Here is a 22,458-nt window from a genome sequence, read left to right as displayed (position 1 = left end):
ATCGTAATTAATCGCATGACTTCACTAGTTAACTCGCGATTAATCACAAATTTCATATCTGTTCTAAATGTACAATGGGAAAAAAATCTAGGTTTTATACAATTGTTAATAAAATTGGGGGGGAAATTAAATAGAAATAGTTCAAATGAATTTTTGACGTTTATAGCCGTCAATGGCAGTGAATGAGTTAATTGTGACAAAAAAAATTGTAAAATATATTTTTGGGCACTAATGAAGGCTACAAAGCACCTTCCAAGTTGCAAGACATGTACAGAGTACATGTCGTAGTACTGGAAGTGGAACTAATAAGAGGAAGTAATTGAATTGGGCCTACAGTACAAGCACTGCTTTTTGCCTTTGTTGTGCACGTGCTTCCTGGCGCATGTCTTCCTCCAGCAGGTCACATCTGCTGGCAGCCAGACCCATTTACAAGTGAGAAGCAAGTGTGTGTTTGTGGTCTGAATGGATTTTCATTACACGCAGCTCGCACTCTTGATGTTCCGCCACTCGCTTCCCTGAGAAGCAGTCTGTTGACAGGGCCGACGTCACACTGAAATTCTCTGGCCTTGTTGTGTGCGTGCGTGCGTGCGTGCGTGTGTCACACTCCTCTTTGTCATGACACAAAGGCTTGTAAAGCTTTGTCTTGAGTAACACAAAAGGTTCTTCCTGCAGGGTGTCTCTGTTCTGGCTCTGGCTGCTGATTGGCTGAAACTCTTCTTCCAGCTTCTTCTTCTTGCATCCATCCATCAAGAGGTCGGTCCTCACAGGGGTTGAAGAGGGTTTGTTTGAAGTGGTGATGGTGGTGGCAGTGTGGACGAGCACTCCGGGAAGTAACACAAGTGGACAACATGCACTTGACTGGATGTTGACGTCTGATTGGTTGTGACAGAGGATGACTGGAACCTGACAGATGCGTGTCTGATGGATGGATCAGTGGATGAGGGGTGGATATGATTGTTAAAAAAAAAAAATTACAAATGGATAGTAGATAGGATGAAAAATAGGTGGTTGCATAGTTCGGTGGTTGAATGATAGATGGATGTAAACAATTTGGTGGATTGTCTACATAGGATTCGTATTAGCTGATATCAGCAGGACAATAGCGCCCCTATGTGGACACGACTTTTCTTTTTTCTTTTTTAACTGGGCTGCATTTGATAGAACTTAATTTCAACCCAAAAGTCAATTTATTTACGTGTGAAATTTCTTGTCCACAATTTTACCAGATGAAGTTTAATCCCGATCTGATCCAGATGAGTCATCGATGTAAACGCTGTGTTTACATTGATCTTCACATTGTAACGTCAGATTGTCATTTTTGTCTTTAGGAAGGAAAAATTATGACATCATCATCAAATCATTGAAATACTTACTGTTTTTTTTTTTTTAAATAGCTCCCAAGACATTTTTGAAAAAATACCAGCATATTATATATTTGAATTTTTTTATTACATCAGATTGCTTTTGAGATACTGTTTGCAATAGCAAATATTCTTTAAACTGTAAATAAATAAATAAGCATTTTTATTTTTTTTATCTTTTATTTAAAAACAGCAATTCTGTGGCAACTTGCATCATAGCATCACCATGGCGATGCAGGCTCCTCTTCAGCAGCACTAAAGCATTCATTTGTTTCTTATTATTGCTTCTAAACGTTAGCATATCAATATGATAGCGACACCCTGGAAAGCTATTATTTACAACACACACACAGGCACACAGAGAAAGAAATACACACACACACAAACTTCCACAAGCACACACTCTTTCATCAAGATACACACACACAAACTCATACAGACACGCATACAACATGCTTCACAGAAGCAGCGCAATCATCACATGTCTTAGACATGACAGCAATGAAATATGGAACCACCACCTTTTTCACATCTTCTTTAGCTTTTCAGGTCGAGACAAATTAGAACGTTCCATGACATCATGATGACATCGTCCATGATGAGTTGAAAGTGAGAAGCCCACTATTAAAAAAAAAGAAGTCTGCCAACAGTGCGCTTTTCTCAGCGCTTACGTGGACGTGTTCTTGTACCGTGAGGCTCAGCGTGGAGGGTCTTACTGGCCGGGTTCGACTGTGCTGAGGAACGAGGCTCGGATCCTCTGCGCCTCGTTGGCGCACAGGTGCCCGTACGCCTTGTTGTACCATTCCGGAGCGCGCCCCCTGCAGGCCACACGAGGAAATGACAACCAAGTCTGAACAAATCCCGACTGGCGTTGTTTCTCGTACCTGAGGTCCACTCTGGAGACGTGTGTCAGTCTGGTTCTAGTTGGCATGCCGAAGGGTTCCAGCAGGTAGTGGGACTCCAGGACAACACCCCGTACCGCTGCCGTCGTGCGCGGGCCGTTGTCGTGATCCACCGACACGCACGCCAACGCGCACCAGCCTTTAACAGGGTCCGAACGCCAGGACCTGACGGGAAGAGTTAAGGTGAGGACCAAACCTGAAACAGCTCAGTTGGGAAAGCGTTAAATTGAAGATCTAAAGGTCACTAATTCATATTGATTTTAATTAATGTCCATTATTTTGTCCATACCTGAGTATCACGAAGTCTGTACGAGGCTGCGGTGCCATGTTGTGACAGGTGTACTGGTACACGTCCGTTTGCTGGTCCAGCATTTCCACAACCTTCTCCTGCTGTAGCTCCAGCTGCCAGAGGGGGCGCTCTCGCAGAAGCCGGTGAAGAACTTCAGTAGGCATGGCCTCCACCTCCGTGCTGACGCGCCAACGCCGGAGAGGGTTGCCGTCACCCACCTGAAGGTACAACCGCGTCCCGTTAGATCGCAAGAGTGTGTCATTGTGATTTTTTTCCTCAATAATGCTAACAAGCAAAAGCAATAAAATATTGAATTAACACATTAACTCATTCACTCCTAGCTATTTTCACCGAAGCAACCCCCTTTGCTCTCAACTGTTTTACTGGATTTTGACTGGTTTTGCAAGGCCCACAGAATATTGTGTTCTATTGCTATAAAAACATGGAACCAACCAAAAGAAAGATTAGAGTTTCTTCTTTCATCGGGACAAAAAATATATTTGTATCTGTTTCCGTTTTACAGCAATTAGCATTAGAATATAGCTAAGTTTCATCAATATTCACATTCCTGTTGAAAGCACTGTCAAAAAGCTTGTTGCAACATGGCACTGGCTGATCTCTTATACTCTGCTGCCACCTTCTGTCCGTTTTTAGTAATAACTACTATTGCTTTAAACCATCTCTTCATGTCAGAAGCTCTTGCATAAAAAAAAACATAAACAACGTTTTTAAGCGCGAAGGAAGTATTAAAAAAAATATTTTACACATTTTTGGGTTTGAATTATTTAAAAGTGTGTTTGTATCCCAGCATTTTTTTCAATTCACTGTGAGAACCTTTTTGGAGGCCAGTTCCATGTGCTCTCCTGCCGGTCTACACATCCATGATTTGCTCTTGTCTTTGGTCTCCTTCAGAAGGTTGTGGATCAGCTTCTCCACATGCGCGTGGTAGGATCTTTCGTCCATCTCGTCATCCACGTCCTCCTCCTCTTCGTCCATGTCCTCCTGGCATAGCTTACCCAGCTCGTCCAGCGGCGGCGCCGCTAGCTCGGCTTCCATGTAGGAGTTACGGGACTGGCTCACCATCTCATCTGGGATCTGTGGGAGGACCATCATGTGAGTGACTGCAGACCAAGTCCCTTCATCGCTTGTCTATATGTTCCCTGCGGTTGACTGGTCACCAATCAGTTGTTTTGGATCGTTTGGTTATTGGACCGTCCTATGGCTGATTGACCAGTTTTTGGTCTATATACGTGTTCTTTGGTTGACTGGCGACCAGTCGCTTGTCCACAAAACACCAGGCTGAAATAGCTGTTGGGAGAGTGTTAGACTGAAGATCTAAAGGTCGCTGGTTCGACCCTGGGTTTTAGCAACTAAAGCACAGCAGTTGATTTTTTGTTGTGGTTATTGTGTCAACACCATGTCCTATGATTAACTAATGACTAGTTTTTGGGCAAATAACAAATTGGTGTTTTGGGGGGGTGAAATCTAGTGTTTTGGGGCAGTTAGCGAGTTAAATGTGGAGAATAATTGAAGAGGTGCTTCCTTTCCTATCATAAATAAGACATAAAAAAAAGGACCTGAAAAAGGCGCTGACACTCTGTGATCATGTGAGCCAGGCCTTGAATCGCAGCCATGTTTTCATTCAGATCCTTCTGATCCGGTCTGCCACTGGCATACTTTCTCTGGATTGACCTTCACCATCATCAGAACAAAAGAGAATGTCAATCAGTCCATTATATACCCCATACTTTGTCGGTATACAATTAACGTTGTGCATCTGTACAGTGATGGCATACCTTGGCGAGAGCACCTCGCTCTTGGTCAGGCTGAGGTGGAAAAGGGACGGCGCCAGGCAGACGGCAAGATTGGCGGCCGTCATCTGGTTTTCGTCCACCTGCCCCACCACATCGCGCAGGAAGTAGAGCAGCGTCTGCAGCGCCTGGCGGTTCTCGTCCGCCATCAGCAAGATGGCCGCCCGCACCGCCTGCAGATGCTGCTCCTTGGGCACGTCTGAGGGGGTAGTGAGAAGTATGTGTCATGGTACTATTATTGAATCTTTTTAAAATCAATTATTCCATTGATTAACCATTAATCGAGTAATCACAATTGTGAATTGACTGGAATAAATATAGATACTACTATAAGTATACATAGGCACACACCAACATAATTAGCCTATGCCCTATGCTAAACGGTTAGGAATCACGATTAGCATTAGCGCGCTAGCAATTACACTTCAGGTAAACAAACACTACCATTTAGTTCACACTTCACATCATTATATGTACTTTACACATATAATAGTGCCTTAAAAGTCACTTAGAGACAATGCTTCAACATTATTCAATGAGTAAACAAGGGAATTAGCCTAAGCTAAACGATTAGCAATCACGTTTAGCATTAGCGTGCTAGCGACTACTTCAAGTAAACCAACCGTAACAACCATTTAGTTCACACATACATCATTATATCTAGATTACACATGTAATAGTGTCTTAAAAGTCACGTATTGACGATGCTTTAACAATATTCCAAGTGTAAACAAGGGTAGAACTAGCTGTTAGCTACATGAGGTCAATAACTTTCTCTTCCTGTCTTCTTCTGGGCATGTTTAGTGCATGACTGCCCTCTACTGGTTAAGTGATAAACACCTACAATCGATTGGCAGGTTATATTTTGGAATACAGTAATTACAATTGGTCGACTTCTTCCCCCAGCCCGAGATCGTGTTAACATTAACCGCCAGTAAAAGCTCAATAGTATCTCAGCATGCAAGCAGCCTGCTACCTACACTGGTAGATGTGCAGGAAGGTTTCTCCCAGTTTGTTGCTTAGCAGCGGTTCCGGAAGGTCCCGGAAGAACTGCTTGAGCATGTCGGCTACGTCATAAGCGGACTGCTCCTCAAAGTCCACGAAATCGGGCGAGGCGTCGCACTGGTGACGCAGTGCTTGGATGCGAGACTTCACGCCAGACTTGCGGAAGAGGCCCACCTAGAGAAGAAGTCAACATGAGAAGACGGAAAAAACGGTCAACAAGTAGCCAGTCCTAATTATGCCGTATTTATTAGTCAAATCGAGTATTTTGAGTCAAAATAACTTCGATTTTCAAGCTCTCGTTGCCACGAGTACCTGGTCCAGACAGTGGCGTGTGAGGTGGGCAAGGGCCTGCTGAAGGCAAAGGGGCAGCGGGAAGCCGCAAAGTCGCACGTGCACGATGAGCGGGACCCCGAACACACTCTTGTCTTTGGAGTCAGGAGACTTTATTCGCTTCATGAATTTTGGCACAGACCTGAAAGGAAACACAGAAGCAAGGATGGGTCTTCATTGGAGATGCTTTTACAATTAAAAGGAAAGTAGGCCTATATGTGGTTCAATTGGTTCAAAGGAGTTTGTTTTGACAAAATTACCCTTAAATGGCCACTTCGAACCAAAATGTGCGACTTCCTGTTTTTTTTTTAAGCATGCCGTTTGTGATTTTTTTTGGGGGGGAGGGGAAGGTCTACTTATGTTGGACATGTTGACCAAATTCCATGCTGCCGAATGAAACTGGCTTTCGGGGCTCAATTAGAAAGAAAAATCAGGTTGTGTGAATGTAAATCAACTGAGCTTAAAATGACCAATTTGAACCAAAATGGCTGACTTCTTGATTTATGGGTCTACTACACATGATAGCCAAGCTTATCAAATTTCAAGCTGATGGCTTTGGGGGGCTGACATTTCCAAAATTGTGCATGGGTCCAATTCCGTCTTCATATTGTGGGCCGCAAAGGTCAAGTAGTGAGCAGACCCGAAAGAGATGTTTTTGTACCCACCAGGTCCAGCCATGCTTGTTGGACATGGAGTACTTCTCCATGATGGCGGTGAGACGCAGCAAGGAGAACTTGTGCAGCAGGCAGAGCTGAGCGGCCGACTGGCTGCTGATGTGCAGTGACGAAGACGGCTGGTTGAGATGCGCAGATGTCCTGAAACTGGGCCAGCGCACCCTGAGAACGTGCACAGAAGTTGACTTTCTTCAGACTTTCTCATTAGCTAGCATGGTCTTAAGAGAAAGGGGGTACAGTGAGAGCTGGACAGGCCATCTGGCATAGAGGGCAGATGCAGTGCCTTTTTATGATTATTTTCCTACATTTTATCACAATAGACAATCCACAATATAGAAGGACTAGTTAGTCCCTTAATCCATTTCGAATATAGATAGCAAACTGAAACATCACCAATAAACAATGGCAGAACTTCGTTAGGCAAGAGTTGGGCCAACGCTTGGCCTTGGCAGCCTGTGAATGTGTCCTCGAGTGGACTAACTGACTAGAGTAGACCAATGGTTGTCAAATTGGGAGTCCCCGGAACCCCCAGAATCCACAAGCCATAACTTGTGGGCACAATAAATTCAAATAAACAATGCTGAATCTACGAGAATATGACCTGCGATGAATTTGGCATCCCTCATTTCTTACCGCGGTCTCGTCAAGGAGGCCCCGACGCCGGAATCCCTTCTGTCCCGACCAGTCCCGGCGGAGTCAGTATCGTTCAGCGAGACAGGCGATGACCTGCCCTCACCGTCTTCTCCGTCCTCACTGTCGGCGAGTACGCCGCGGCTCCAGTGGTCCACGATCTGCTGCAGGCCACTGACATGTTGGATGATGTCATCCAAGTGCGGGAATAGGTTGTCCTCTTTCTCCAAGTCGAGGATGTCCCCCGTGCTGGCGTATAGGTGGGAACCAGGGACGTTGTCATACACGCTCACCCTGCTGCCCCTTGGAGCTTTAGGGCAGGGGGGCTTGGACAGTGGACGACCAGACCAGACGTTGTCCAGGTTTTTGCTTTTGGACGGTCGAGAGACGGTGGGGTCGGCGGAGCTTCTCCCAGGTGCCAGGCTCTCGATGGACAGCGCTTTGGGGAAAGTGCCTGGCTTGTGATCTTTGGGGACGTGGATGAGGAGGTTTTCGTGTGAGAGGAACTGGTTCCTCTGTCCGTCGGGCCTCTTGCCCTGCAAGGGGAACTCCATGTCCTCCAGGTACCTGCTGCTTCGTTTGCTGGCCGTCCGTGCTCGCGGCGGCGGCGGATCGCGAATGGGGCTCACGTTCATCCTGGAGAGGTCGCCGCAGTCGTCGGCAAAATCGTTACCGCTTTCGCCAAGCTCAGAAGGCGATGTTTCGCCATTGTTCCTGGCCAGGTTTGGCTCTAACTGGCTGATTGGGGTACACTGGAGGATCTGCAGGGCCAGGGGTTCCTCCCCTTGCAGCACGGGTCCGCTAATGACCATCGGGGGTCTGCGCTTGGCGCTCTTGCGCATAGTAGACGGCCCCCAGGTGCGCATCAGTTCCATCCGCCGCAGGAACTCCTTTGCTTTGCTGCGTCCCGCCTGTCCATGGCGGCCCCCTTTGATGGGCAGGGAGTTGTAGTACGGAAGGTCACGGGGCGGCGACCGATAGGAGGCCGACAGGGATGCCACCGACATGGCGTCTGCCGCCGTGGAGGCGGAGTCCTCGCTGTGAAGCGAGGAGATCTCGGCCAGCTCGTGCTCGCTGAGCTCGCTCAGAGCGCTCTCGCTGCTCGCCGCGCTGCGCGGGCCGTCTCCTCGGACCTTAGACGCGCCGTCCGACAGGAAGTCCTCCAGGCGGGACCAGCGGCGGCTGCTCCACTCAAATGTCCAACGTTTGCTGATGGCCATCGGGTCATCTTCATCTGAGTCTTCGCCCTGCGGATTCACCAATTTTAGTACAAATTTCAGCTATGGGAACTTTATGAATTATGAAGCATTGAAAAGAGGGGACCCAAATGTCCTACTTCCTTTCCTTAGAATTAGAAGCTTTTGGGGCAAAGGGATTAATAAATACTGTACTTCTGAGGTAATTTATCGGAGCTTAGGGATAAAAGAAGACCCTGTCAGATCCCCCCCTCCCGCCCCCGTGTGGAACCAGGAAACTTTAGGGTGTGGTCTAAACTCATCACACATTTTGACTGCAGAAACCTTCGGAACTAGAAACTCTTGGATGACCATGGAGTTGGTTGGAGGAGGTCCAGGAACATTTTGGGTCAGAACTGACACAGAATGGTCATTTCCGGAATATGAAGAAGACGACGACAAAAAAAGAAGAAGCTAGTTTTCAAATGTGATAAATGATAAATAAATGAATAAACATCTTACTTTCTTCCTTGGTTGGCTGATGTCCAGTTTCATGGAGGCGGACTTGTTCAGTGTGTTGAGGCGCCTGTAATACATACGGTGGTCTCAGGGTGGTCCGGTGGGAAAGTTCAAAAGCAGGTTAGAAGCTTACCGGGACAGAGGCTCCACCAGCTCTTGATCCAAAAAATCATGGTCCCTTTTCACCGCAGAAATGTTGATGGGAAACTGAGAGTCTAAGGAGAGAGAGAGAGAAAAGTGTGACACTTGATTATCATTTGGCATCTAACATCTATACTAATCACCTTTAGCCTGTTTATTATGGAGGACCAAAACTGCCAAATTTCTAAATAAATAAAAAATGACTAAATAACATTTTATTTTTTAATTATATTTTTTTTAATATTCGTTTTTATTTTCACTTTTAGTCATTTATTTATTTTGAATTTTGGCAGTTTTGGTCCATACTGCCAGGACGAAATGTCATTCAAATGAGGGGGCGGTCCTAAGCATCTTGGGTTGGACTCCGTTGTTGCTTGTTACTTGTTGCTTGACTTGTTGCTTGACTTGTTGCTTGACTTGTTGCTTGACTTGTTGATTGACTTGTTGATTGACTTGTTGATTGACTTGTTGATTGACTTGTTGATTGACTTGTTGATTGACTTGTTGATTGACTTGTTGATTGACTTGTCGAGCAACTCAAGTCGCAAGTTGTGGTGACAGTGGACAAGATAGTCGTCGATTACTGGAGTTCTCCAATGCAAGCCGGTGAGACTCGACCATTGAAAGGCAGTTTGCAACGGCGGAGTCCAGACACGTTTAGGACCGCCCCCTCATTTAAATAACATTTCATACTGGCAGTATGTACCAAAATTGACCAAATTAAAAATAAATGACTAAATAAATAAATACATGACTAAAAGTGAAAATAAAAACGAATTTGAAAAATATAATTCTAAAATTAAATACAAATGTATTTATTTATATATATATATATATATATATATATATATATATATATATATATATATATGTATATATATATATATATATATATATATATATATATATATATATATATATATATATATATATATATATTGTTTTTATTTCCATTTATATTTATTTTTCAGATTAAATTTTCGAATTATATTTTTTTACATCCGTTTTTAGTCATTTATTTATTTTGAATTTTGGCAGTTTTGGTCCTCCATAGTTTATGACATTTCGCATTATATGTTAGCATTAAGCTAGTCGATTTTTGTTAAATGAAATAATGCGGTTTGGTCAAAGATCTTGGTGCTTAAAAAAATAATTCAGTGTCAGTTTTGCAGAAAATTTCAACTTGTAGTGGCAAAGAGCCCAAAGCAAGGATGCTTTGGAGAACTGGGTGAGAATTGAGTCTTTTCATTTCCTCAAAGTGATGTTATGCAATAATCTTCCATTTCTTGACCGAGAAAGTAAGGACTACTAAAAATTATATTTAAATTAGGGGTGTCAAAATTTGTGCGTTAATTTTGAGTTCATTTAAAGTTCCTTTAACGCCACCATTTTTTTTAACGGGCGATTAATGACCGCCCCTTACTTGGAAAGCCTGTACTGGAGGAATTCCAGTCGCAACGCAGCAGACACATCCACGTCAAAATGTAGACGTAATAAATGTAATAATAATGCATATATTTGTGGGGACTGGGGTCAAGTAGTATTCTACACTTTTGAAAATGTGCAGAATTTCACAAGTTACTTCATGTTAAAGATTAGATAGCTCTTAATATGAAAAGAAAAATGAGCTGTCACTAATGTCTTACAATTAAAATTATGCCATCTAGTGGCAGAAAATGACTTCAACACAAATCAATATTACACTCTTTTTTTTACAGTACATTACATATTTTTAATTTTAACTAAATTTTATGAATTATTAATAAAATTACTGTATCAATGACAAAAAGATGCTGCCATATTAGTTTAACATTTGTTCCACTTTTATGGTAACAAGAGTATGAAACTTAGAACAAAAAATATTTTATTGTACTGCACATCTTATTGTACATTTAGAACAGATATAAGATTTGAGATTAATGGTGAATTAACTATTGAATTCATGCGATTAATTACAATTTAAAAATTGTAATCGCCTGACATCCCTAATTTAAATAAATTTCTACATCTAACTTCTCACTCTTAAACATTTTTTTAAAAGTGGTATCCTCCTCTATTCATTCAACACACGTCAGAATGTCACAAAATGGTTGCCTTAAGGGTTACAAATGAATGAAAGTGACAGGAAACGAGAGGAAGAAGAAGTCCCAGCAGTGATTACAAGGCCTTTCCCATGACCCCCCCCCCCCCCCACCACCACCGTCCGCCCACCATCCCATCCCCTCCCTCCGGACAGGAAGTGAAAATAGCGGATAAGATGAAGAAGTGGGAGGGATAGCAGAAAAAAAATAAATCATGACCATTACCTTCGTAGAGCTGTGCATACTGAGGGAATCCGGCGGCTCTCAACCAATCACACGCCTCCTTTGCCTCTAGCTCTGCAAGGCGGGAAAGCAAGCAGCGTTACACAAACAATACAAACAACACAAAAACGACCTTACACAAAGAAACACATTAATGACCACACACACACACACACACACACAGTCTGCTATTCCCATCCCGACATCCCAAACGGATGGACGGGGGAGGAACGTTCCGCCGTGACGCTCTGGGAATTTTCAGGAATGAGGCGACGAGTGGGAAGGCCGGAAGTCCAGACTTTCATTGACGTCTTAACCCTTTAGCGATACAGCTAAAGCTAACTAACTAGCATCGACAGTTGGCCGTTAATGCCAGTAACACTGCGTTGCCACGGCAACAAGGCCCATTAAGTATGTTTACGACCACTTGTTTTACTGCCTTTTTTTCCGCTAGCGTGTCTGATGGATGCTCTTGTGTGTTTGTGTGTGTTTATGAGCAAGTTTAAGCACACTTTATTTTTTGCTGACAATGTTACACAGCACTAAAATGTTTGCGACAAACAAAATTATTTGCTTCCTTCTTTAAGATAGCTTAAATAAATATGAATTAATGCCTGTACATTAAACAAAAAAAGATTGAATATTTTTTATATTTAGTTAAATACATCAAATTCAATAAAATTACACCCGTAACTGGAGATTAAACAGAACAAAACATTAAATACTTGCATATTTATATTGCTAAAAAATATATAGATACCACATTAAATTAAACAAAAAATAAAGTATATTCAAAATCTTTTACATGTTATGTATAATTAAGTCTACACATTTAATTAAACGGGAAAAAATGAATACAATTTTATTAAACACTAATAATACAACAAATTAAAATATACATGTTTCAAATTAAATTAAATTAAGCAAAATGGTTTGCCTCTTTAGGTAAATTAAATAAAAGAATATATTTTTTAAAACCCTGCAAATTATTAAGCTCATTCAATTTACAGTCAAATGACATATTGTCCAACCCTGTGAATTAAATTTAAGTAAAAAAATTAAATAAATAATGAATAATCTACCTTGTGGCTCCACTGAGAATGAATAAACTCTACCCGGCAGAAGAAACAGCCGCCACAAATAAAAATAACCAATCAGCAGTTGACCTGGTCCGACAAAAGGGAACATTAACTCCATCAAAGCCGCTAATGATGCCAACTTCCTGAATACCGTGTTACCACAACCTTTCCAAAGCCGGGAGCCTTCATCATTAACCTTCCTCATCCTCATTATCGTCACTAGCCAACGCGCCTGCAGAAGAAGACAAGAACCTTACTTGATGTCTTCATGGCTCGGGCCACATCTTCATCCTGCCTGTGTCACAGCTTCTCCTCATACCTCCTTTGAACTCTCCAACCAACATGCAACACATTTCCCTTCATCCCTCCTCCTCTTCCTCGCCTCTACGCTACGCTAAGCTCCCACTAGCAACACCACGACACAGTCGCCAAGCCCGTATGGCCTCTGCACAGGAAATGGCTCGCTTACACTTGGCTTGTCTCCGCCTTGGAAGTCAGCTGGACTTCTTCTCCTGTGGTTATTGGACAGGACACAAACACACAAAACTCTCAAAACAAATGGAGGTATTTTGCTATAAACAATGCTAACAACAAATGTCTTTCACTGAAATGTGTATGCCTGTATTTTAATAGAAAGGAACGCAGACGCAAATAGAAAGTCACAGCTCCATTGGTTACCAAACTTTAAATATCAGGCGCATATCCATCTCAGGAGGCGGCAATTTTGCCACTTGTTGTCGACTGAAGATGACATCACAGTAGCTCAGGGCTCAGGTAACGACCAAACACGGCTCAGCTGTTTTCCAAGCTTGGTCATGTGACGTCCGCAAACTGAGCCCTGAGCAACTGTGATGTCATTCTCAGTCGACAACAAGTGGCAAAATGGCCGCCCCCTGAGATGGATAAAAATGTGTGAATTTAGCTGCTTCATTCATATTCCACAAACACAATACTGATCAAAATACCATGTTAAGACTAGAGGGTCCACATAAAACATATTGTAAAGAAAACTTTTGACTTCCCCTTTAAACATCAAAGAAAGCGAAACGTATAGAGACGCACCTCCCTCGGGAACGTGGCTAAAACATCAAAGAAAATCGTGTTTGTGGGAACAAAAGCTTGGCTTACTCCTCAGTATCACAGAATTTAATCAAGAGGTGAATTAGCCAGCGGACACACACATGGGGTGGTTAATCCCGCCCGCCACCTAACCCGCTGGGCTGTGTGTATGTCTGTGCGTGTGTGAGGTAATTCCTCGCACAATGTCCCGGCAAGCCTTTCATTTCCCGCTTTTTTTTGGTGAGGCGCCTCCTTGATAACACAAAAGCTCAAAAGTCTGGGAATTCTTATTTTCCCTTCGTTTTCCATCAAAAAACAATTTTAATCAAAACAACAGGTGGCCCTGCAGGCCAATCAGGAGTTTGAAAGTCGTGTGTGGAAAAGGACCAATAACAACGACCGACCGACGGACGGACGGACGGACGGACAGACAGACAGACGTGAGGAAAATACATGATTTCGGACTGTTCCTGAAGGCAACGTCAATACAAGTACGTACAAGGGTCAGAACATTTTGAGAGGTAATGAGGCATATCTTCCAGCAAGGGGAGCTCCAAACACATTTCATTTCTCCAATGGCGTCATCCTGACTTGCACTCAAAAGAGGACCAAATAAGACATAGTTTTTACCCATCATGCTTTGGGTGAGGACACATAACGCACAGTATAATGAAATTCTCATTAGTGTAGATTGCACACGGTAAAAATGTCCCAACTTGGACAAAAGGAACAATTTGACTGACGATTGACTGACAGCCGAGTGGCAGGATAGAACTCGTTTACGCGAGCCGCAATTTTCACCCGTCAGCATCTTTCTTTCCTTTTTTCTTTTTTAAACTAACACGCAACATGGTGGAGTGATTGGGAATGACAAGACCTAGCACGCCGGGATGCTTCGACTTTACTGCTCTATTGTGTTTACATCTGGAGGAAAGCAGACATCATGTGACAGGAAGTTGAGGAAGTGACAGCAGATGAAAACAATGGCTGAAGTCACCAGAGAGACACATGTGCTTAATCTATTGTAAAAAATCAATGAGCAGCAGCCCGTTTAGGCAGCATGTGTTCTAGATTATTCTAGTAGCATTACAATTGCTAAGGCAGCACGTTTAAGCAACCATTGTTTTATTCCTGTTTTACGGATCAGCCTTTAAGTTTCATGTAGTTCCTGTTTTGACTTCTACAGCAGCCCGTTTAGGCGCCGGTGTTGTACCCCTGTTCCGATTTCCACGGCAGCCCATTTTGGCAGCTTTTGTTCTAATCCTGTTTATTTCCCATTTTGACTACAACAGCAGCTCGTCGAGGCAGCTTTTTTCTATTCCAATTTAATTCCTGTTTAAATTTCTACAACGGCATGTTTTGTTGTAGTCCCATTTAGTTTTAATTTTTTACAGCCACCCGTTTAGACGACCTGTTCTAGTCTTAATCACATACTGTTTTGAACTGGACAGCAGCCTGTATTCATGTTTTATTTCCTACAGTGGCCCATTTTGGCAGACTTTGCTCCTCTTCGGTTTACTTGTATCAACTACCATAGCAGCTAGTTTAGGCAGCTTTTGTTCTCTTCCTCTTTCAATTTCCACAGCAGCCCATTCAGGCAGCCATCTCTTGTTGTAGTTACTGCAACAGCCCGTTTTGGCAGCCTTTGTTAGATTCCTGTATCAAATTTCTACAACAGCCCGTTTAGGCAGCTAACTAATGTAAAATCTGCTATAACCTCCAAGATTGACAAAAATCCATCATCTAGATACAGTACTGATAATCAAATATCCCTGCTCCTTCAAAAAGGTGACTTTGGGGGATCCCGTGGGGGTCTACCTTGCTCCAGCCTCCGAAGCAGCTGCTTTCGGGCAATGATACGCGAGAGGCGGAGGGACGAGCGCCGTCGGGGGGTCTGGCCCAGCCTCAGGTAGTGATCCTGGCCGTCGGGCGTCATGGCCTCCAGGCACGTCCCTTCATTGGCACTGTCGCTGTCACTCTCACTGCTAATGGTGGGCTCCACGGGGGTCCTGCGCTCGCTTTCTGCCTCCTCTTCCTCCATAGCGGACTCCCAAACAGAACAGGCTGACTTCTCTGGATGATTCCTGTGCAAACACTCCTCAAGAATTCCTCTGACATGCCCTCACTGGAATGGAGGCCCCCGCCTACTACTTCCTGGCAACCAATCACATCACTTAATTCGACGCTGGTATCTCTCACCTGCAGTTACCAGCAAATTCATTCCTTTTGGTCACATGAGAGGACGCAATAGCAATGGTCAGTGTGTGTGTGTGTGTGTTCCTAGTAAACAAACTTCGTACAGTACTAGAACATACACTAACATAGTTCTAGACATGACACAGTCACACATACACACACTCACAAATACACACCCACACACACACACCTGAGCCCATATTGTGCCAAAAACACACCCACATACTGCAATGTACTGCAAACATTCACACACTCATGCACACTGTTACACTCACACAATCTCAAACCTAGTCAGGAATGTTGCCATTGTTTCCAAGTGACCAATATTCCACATCCTCTAGTATGACATTCCATATGTTTCCATGCACACGCGCACTCACACACATACCTACAAGGAATATTTGACTTCCCGATAAAGCAAATTTTACGAGACCGCCCTCTACAGGCAAAATGAAGGTACTGTAACACAACTTCACTCACGTGCACGAAGTATTTGTGGTGAATTTTGACAATAATGCCGCACACACAAACAACGTGTACTTGTACATTCATATCGCATGACGTCACTGGACACGCAGGAGGCAACAACGCTAACATTAGCACTAGCATGTAGGCTAAACTACTTGCACTATAGGAACATCCGCTAATAAGATTCATGACTAAACACCCAACATACGTCACTCTGGTTGCCATGGTTACCGCCGGATAACAGAAACCAATGAAGTGGGATGAAATATAGTAGTCACTTCATTAGGTACACGCTTTAATGAGATCCCATTGAACATTTCTTAATGCCTTAAGTGACTATAAATGACAACTGCCTTGCTTTAATTAAAAAAATAATTACTGACAAGTTACCACCAACACAACAATCCCCTCCACCCCCACCTCTCCCTGACACCCTAAACTTGGTGCATTGGCGCGCACGAGGAATAGTTGACACCGTCCCACGCATGCGCACTCCAGGGACCGCGCATGCTGACAAACTGGCATCTGAAACCCGGGATGACCCTCCCAAACACATGCTAAATGTGACATTGACCTTCCCAAAATACGCGTGCGCGCGCACACATGCACACACCGCAACAACTTTACTGCATTGAGGACTAATTGTGTGACGTCACGCAATCACGCTGGCATGCTGTCAATCAAATGAAAAGCACCCAAAATGGAGTCAAACACGCACGGCTGACCTGCCAGCCGCCTCTCGCGCACATTCCTCCACAGCAGATCCCACGCTTTGGCCGTGGATTCCCTCAGCTGCTCGCTGATGGACCTCCTCAGCTGCGGCGCGGCCGTCCTCCGCGGGCTCGTCATGGCTCGCGCATCCCGGTCCTGAGACGAGACGGTCCCGCTGCCTCCTCCCCGGGATTTAAAAAAAACAAAACAAACCCCTAAATCCGCACCGCAGTGAGCGTCCTCCGCCTCTGCGTCACCTCTGCAGTCCCACCGTCCGAACGACTTCTTCTTCTTTGTTTTCCCGCCACTTAAATGTCCGCTTGATCGCGCGTGTGTTGGTTGCGTGTCCCGTCCCGCCGTACGTCCGCGTGCACGCGTCTTGAGACGCGAGAGCAAAATTGTGCGCGCGCGCGAGTGTGGCTGGACGTGTGACAAGAGCCAGATGTGAATGAGACCCCTGCCGTCCCCTCCCACGCATGCACACTTTAACTTACTGTCACACACAACACGTCTCTCTCCCTCTCACACATACACTCTCTTATGCACGAGCGCGTTCTCACACTCTCTTTTACACACTCACACAATCTATAACACGCTCATAAAAACAGTCTTCCTCTTACACGCCCGCTCTCACACATCCTCTCACTTGATCCCACTTTCTCTCTTGCACACAAACACTCACACAATATTCTCTTGTACACACAATGCGACATGGATCGGAACACTGCCACTCGTACAAACGCAGACACCGTTTCTGTTACTCCCTCACACAAAACCCCTCTCTCACACTGACACGCACATGCACACACACAGTGCAAGTCAAGCCACCCACTCATTCAAACAAGGACCCCTTTCAATCCCACGTGGACATACATAAACACGTGTTCATTGCCAGCAAAGTCTTTACTTACAAAACAAAGAGAGAGAGAGAGAGAGAGAGAGAGAGAGAGAGAGAGAGAGAGAGAGAGAGAGAGAGAGAGAGAGAGAGAGAGAGAGAGAGAGAGAACCTCTCACGCACCAACTCCTCCATAACTCCTTGCCTGATATTCCAATATCCACACTGGGAATTGTTGGCCGGAATGTCGCTGACTTCTGGAGCGATGAAGACAACAATGACGGCAACACCAAAAGCCACTGATAGGCTGTCAGCTACATAGCAAAGCCACAAATGGTGCTATAAACACCGCACAGTCAGGCCATTTTGAGACCACAAATCTAAAGATAGTCATTAGCAGAAAATACACAGTAACGACAAAAAAACACAGGCTGAAAATATTTAACACACACACTTCAAAAGCTAAACGTTTTGTATCGCTGTTTTGCCCAGAATCACTTCATCGCTCATTAGGGCAAGCTTGGACCTCGCCAAGTTGACTAATTGCAATTTGAGCAAATTGAGCATTGACAAACAATGGTACAAATTTGGTAGCAATCAGAGAAAAATTCGTTACGACACCCATCTTTAAAGGACTCCTGGTTATTCCCAATTTTCAAAATGACAGCTATTATTGGCCAAAATGGCTGCTTCAAACCAACATGGCTGACTTAATCTGTCTTTTCGCTTATGGCTTCTTAAGACTTTTTTTTGTGAGTCGACTCTACTCATAATAGACATGTCTACCAAATGTCATGTCGCTATGTGTAAGTGGCTTCAGGGGCTGAATTTTCAAGACATTTGGCCAATTCAAACCAAAAATGGCTGATTTTCAGGCATGGCGTCTTGGGACTTTTTTTTTTTTTTGCGGGTTTACTCATGATAGGCATGCTTACCAGATTTCATGTTGCTACGTCAAACATGGATTCGCCCAGTTGAAGACAAATTTGGAGCTGCAGGGTTATTCACGGGAATCCATCCTAGGAATGCCGGGACCGCTGCTCAGCTGCTCGCCGCCAGGCACTCAATCAGACGTCCTGGTCCTGGGGTGTCCAATTCCAGGTCGTCATTTTCGAAGCGGGTGGAATCCTGCCGTCGCTCGGATACTGAGCCGGCGTTCCCCAACTTCTTCACCCGGGATGCACTGCAAAGTTCATGGCCAGGGTCCAAATTAATGCATGCCACATGTAAACTAAGTATCGTATGAGGTGCGTCCCAATACTTTTGTTCACTCTCTCTCACACACACTGCACTTATAGGAAAATTCTCGATTGAACCCCGATTGGTTATGAGGTGTAATCTAATACTTTGGTTATGAGGGCAGGCAGCAGCTGCACATGAGTCCAGGTTAGCGAGTTCATAATCGTCATTATTATTATTATCCATAGAATCATATGATCAAAGGCATCCGGTACAGGCCACGCCCCTCTATCGGAAAAATGTCTGCAGCCCATCTCAGGCCTCTTCTTCATCTTCCTCGCTCGTCATCTCTGCTGGCTGGTGTCTATTTTGGGCATCGCTCATGCAACGCATTCGTCACACAACACACACACACACACACACACACACACACACACACACACACACACACACACACACACACACACACACACACACACAAGATGGATGCACCGAGTGGAAAACATTCATGTTAAATTCAAGGAGCAGATGAGAATCACCTTGACCTACATTCCCCAAAAGTACATACACCGGCGCACACACGTACACACTATTTATTTTACAATCATTAATCTTGTCTTTTACCAACTTACATATCGTATCTATATATTGATATTTATTGCTGTTCTTCGCGTTAGCGTGACAACAAAAATGTAATTAAAAAAAATTCAGTTTCAAGCACTGGCCTTTTCAAGGAGGTTGGAAGTCGCTGTCGTTTTCCTCTCGTGGCGTGGAATTCCGGAAAGCCCCAAACTCTCCAGTAATAACAACGAGGAGGCCGAAGATGTGATGGCTTGTTTGGATGCCATCCATCCATATGACTGAAAGTGTGGAGTCTTTGGCTAAGATGCTAACAGGACGCAGTCCTATAGAGTTAAAGTGAAATAAGGCTAACCCTACTAGCCTAATAAGCTATCTAAATGGAAACAAGCCATAAATGTACAAGATCAGCAATGCTACAATGCTAACAAGAAGGAAAAAAATGATGAGAGATTGTGGTTGAGTGTGTGTGGGCGTGTAAATCAGTCATTCGCATGCTTCTGGACCCCATTCTTGGCTTTGTTTTCCCACTCCAGAATGTTTATTTGCGTCTCCTATAGAGGGACTTTTGCGCTCACTTCCGGTCCCAAGATGACAGTTTAGCAGCGGCCTGTGTGGTCTCGGACACGGTGACAAGATCTGCTCACGTAGACGCGCGTATGTCGAGTGGAAAATTACTGTTAATGACGCATTAATGTGATTTATAATGCTATGTTCATACATCACAGTAAACCTCACGGCGTTGAAAGGTTAAGCTAGCTCAGGGGACTTTATCTAAAAGCTTTGTAGTTTTTGTGTTTTTTTTAACTTTTAAAACTAGTTTTGCTAGCTTTTTTGTTTTGTAACGTCACAGATTTTAAGCATTGCCGCTAGTTAGCCTTGTAGCTTTTGAGCTGATTTCTATTAGTACGGTCTTGTAGATTTGTGGCTTGCTAGCCTTGTAGCTTCATAACCCCATAGCTTTGGTTGTAGCTTGTTAGCTTTGGCAGCCTAGTAACATTTAAGTAGTCTCCCCTGGCTGGTAGCCTTGTAGCTTTACAGCTTGGTAGCTTTGCAGAGTGGCAGATAATAATGTATGACTAGTCTCTATAATCCCTCATTTGTGTGTGTATGATATTGCATGCATGCATGCGTGACTCCTGTTACTGTCAGTGATAGCGTGTGGTGGAGAGGCACAGCGTGGGTAATGAGGCCCAGGAGGCAAGTCGGAGTTCAGAGTTGTGAAATTTTGTGTGTGTTTGTACATGTGTGTAGGCTATATACAGTAAGTGTAGTAGAAACAGTATATCATGACTTCTGGGTGGTTGTTGAGGCCTGACAGGCTGACTTGACTGGCTGGGAATCCTATGAGACATTCCTAGAGGTCCACTTTTATCTTAAAGCAGGAATGCAAACAATTTGACGAAATCAATGCACGCACACACGCACAAGTCCTTTTACCTGCCAAAGTGCCGGTGGTCCTGGCTGCTGCCTGTGGTGAAAACAAACACATAAAGAAGAAGAATTTAGCTGCCATGCCCCGCTCATATGCAAGGACAATAAATCAAATATTTTTGCAATTTAATGTTGTTCATGTGTCTAGGATCCGAGGATCAAATTTGGTAGCAATTGGACAAAATCTTTTGGACAAGTCCATATTTCAAGTAGGGCCTACCCCTGGAAATTGACCAAAAAACGGCTACTTAAAACTAAAATGGAATTATTATTTTTTTCTGTTTTGGGGTTGTTTTCAAAGCTTGGCTTATTGGGACTTTTTTTTTTTTTTAAATGGGTCTACTCATGATAAACATGTCTAATTTCATGATGTCAAGTGAAACTAGCTTTAAGTTCTCAAGTTATTACCTTGAGGAGCTAGCTACATTGTTGATCTTAAATTAACAGCTTCAAACCAAAATGTCAGACTTTAGTGGCCATTTTGTGTCAGATTGCAATATACTAAAACGAGTACAGGTATGTGAAACACGAAGCTAGAATAAGAGCCCGCCAGACGTTGGCGTTGAGCCGAACACAATTAATTGAATTTTATGACGCTTCCCGGTGCGCGGTCGATTTAAGAGCAAATTGAGGTTAGTACATTGACGAGCTCAGCATAAACGGTGGTAGGGGAAAATAAGGAATAAACCTTTAAAAGGATGCGGTTTGGGCGGCTCGCCGTAGATTTTAGTCTCTGCATGGATGCCAGACGAACTCATTTAAATAACGAGGTAAACGTGCTAACCATTATTTTTAATTAACCGCACTGACAATGCAAGACTGCATCGCTGGTCACAGCGCCCCCTGCTGAAACTAAACACTGGACAAACTACTTAAATTCTGATTTCCCTTTTCCAATGCAACGGCCTCATAACCGCCTTATTTTGTAACCTTTCAGAAAACATGAAAAAAAAAAATGAAGAGTCCAGTTGACTTCCACCTTTGTGGATTACCGTGTCCTGGATGCTAAAAGGCCTAAAGTAACTGAGTGCTATTAATTTTGAGGCGCTCCACCCAATGGCACTGTGAAGCGTTTGTTCAGGAAATGAACACTCTGCTTTGTTTGGGCCAATCGGGGACTCCCAGAGGTTGATAACGTCACACATAGACCTCCTTTGTGGACAAACACACACAGTATAAATATAAACCCACCCCTCTTCTTGTCCCTCCTCATTTCCCAAAGTCGTCCTGTTGGCCACAACTGCACAGATATTTCCTGTGTGCTGCACAGTGCACACATTCCTGCACACATGCTACATGTGGCTACGGGTGGGGGGGGGGGTATTTTTACTCTCAGGGAAGGTGAAGGCAGGGGCATGGCTTTTACTTGCAACACACATCTTGTGAGTCAGCGTGAAATGATAACGTTGAAATATTAACAAGGTTCTCTAAAAGTCAACTTTCATATCTCTAGTGAACCAACATGCAGAAGGCAAACTGATTACTGCAACTGCTGCCCCTTGTATTGGAAATTATTTTTAAATGAGTGGGATTCTAACTATGCCATACTTCAGGACAAATTTTACACCAAGTACAAAAAAAACAAAAAAGTACCACTTTACTGACCTGTAGTAGTCTGCAGTAGGGCCAAGTGATCATCAAAACCGAGGCTTTACACCTATGATAAACATTGTGGCATTTTTTTTTTCAGTTTGAATGTTAACACTGCATCCAAGTATAGCAACACAGAAAAAAATATTGAAATAAAGGCTGAATAAGAATGCATCTAAAATAATATT

General features: G+C 43.8%; 1 protein-coding gene and 1 long non-coding RNA gene across 9 annotated transcripts; one reads left to right on the top strand and one right to left on the bottom strand.

Annotated features, from left to right (window-relative positions):
* Positions 1–1,478: 1,478 nt before the first annotated feature.
* stard13a (StAR related lipid transfer domain containing 13a) lies at positions 1,479–22,315 on the bottom strand. Of its 8 annotated transcripts, none has more exons than XM_086098577.1 (16): positions 21,369–21,484; positions 18,424–20,717; positions 12,689–12,731; positions 11,144–11,215; positions 8,830–8,911; positions 8,700–8,763; positions 7,006–8,249; positions 6,364–6,534; positions 5,681–5,840; positions 5,344–5,542; positions 4,349–4,562; positions 4,130–4,244; positions 3,387–3,647; positions 2,553–2,770; positions 2,246–2,428; positions 1,482–2,179 (listed from the first exon to the last, which is right to left on the bottom strand). In XM_086098577.1, the coding sequence occupies exons 6-16, from the start codon at positions 8,730–8,732 to the stop codon at positions 2,074–2,076; spliced, it is 2,904 nt and encodes a 967-aa protein (XP_085954703.1). In that variant the 5' UTR covers positions 8,733–8,763; positions 8,830–8,911; positions 11,144–11,215; positions 12,689–12,731; positions 18,424–20,717; positions 21,369–21,484; the 3' UTR covers positions 1,482–2,073. The 8 variants fall into 8 exon arrangements, with proteins under 8 accessions (XP_085954695.1, XP_085954696.1, XP_085954703.1 ...); XM_086098576.1 differs by lacking the exon at positions 12,689–12,731 and having other exon boundaries at positions 18,424–18,671; positions 20,687–20,717; positions 21,369–21,438; XM_086098575.1 differs by lacking the exon at positions 12,689–12,731 and having other exon boundaries at positions 18,424–19,572; positions 20,687–20,717; positions 21,369–21,435.
* On the top strand, positions 3,450–8,710 carry LOC147160702 (uncharacterized). Its single transcript, XR_015097397.1, has 3 exons — positions 3,450–3,665; positions 4,338–4,580; positions 6,367–8,710. It is a non-coding gene; the product is annotated as an uncharacterized LOC147160702 (long non-coding RNA).
* Positions 22,316–22,458: the final 143 nt, after the last annotated feature.

Source organism: Leptonotus elevatus, chromosome 16 (assembly GCF_054856555.1).
Source record: "Leptonotus elevatus isolate MCC_2025b chromosome 16, RoL_Lele_1.0, whole genome shotgun sequence".
NCBI lineage: Eukaryota > Metazoa > Chordata > Actinopteri > Syngnathiformes > Syngnathidae > Leptonotus > Leptonotus elevatus.
This window is presented reverse-complemented; position numbering and strand designations above follow the sequence as displayed.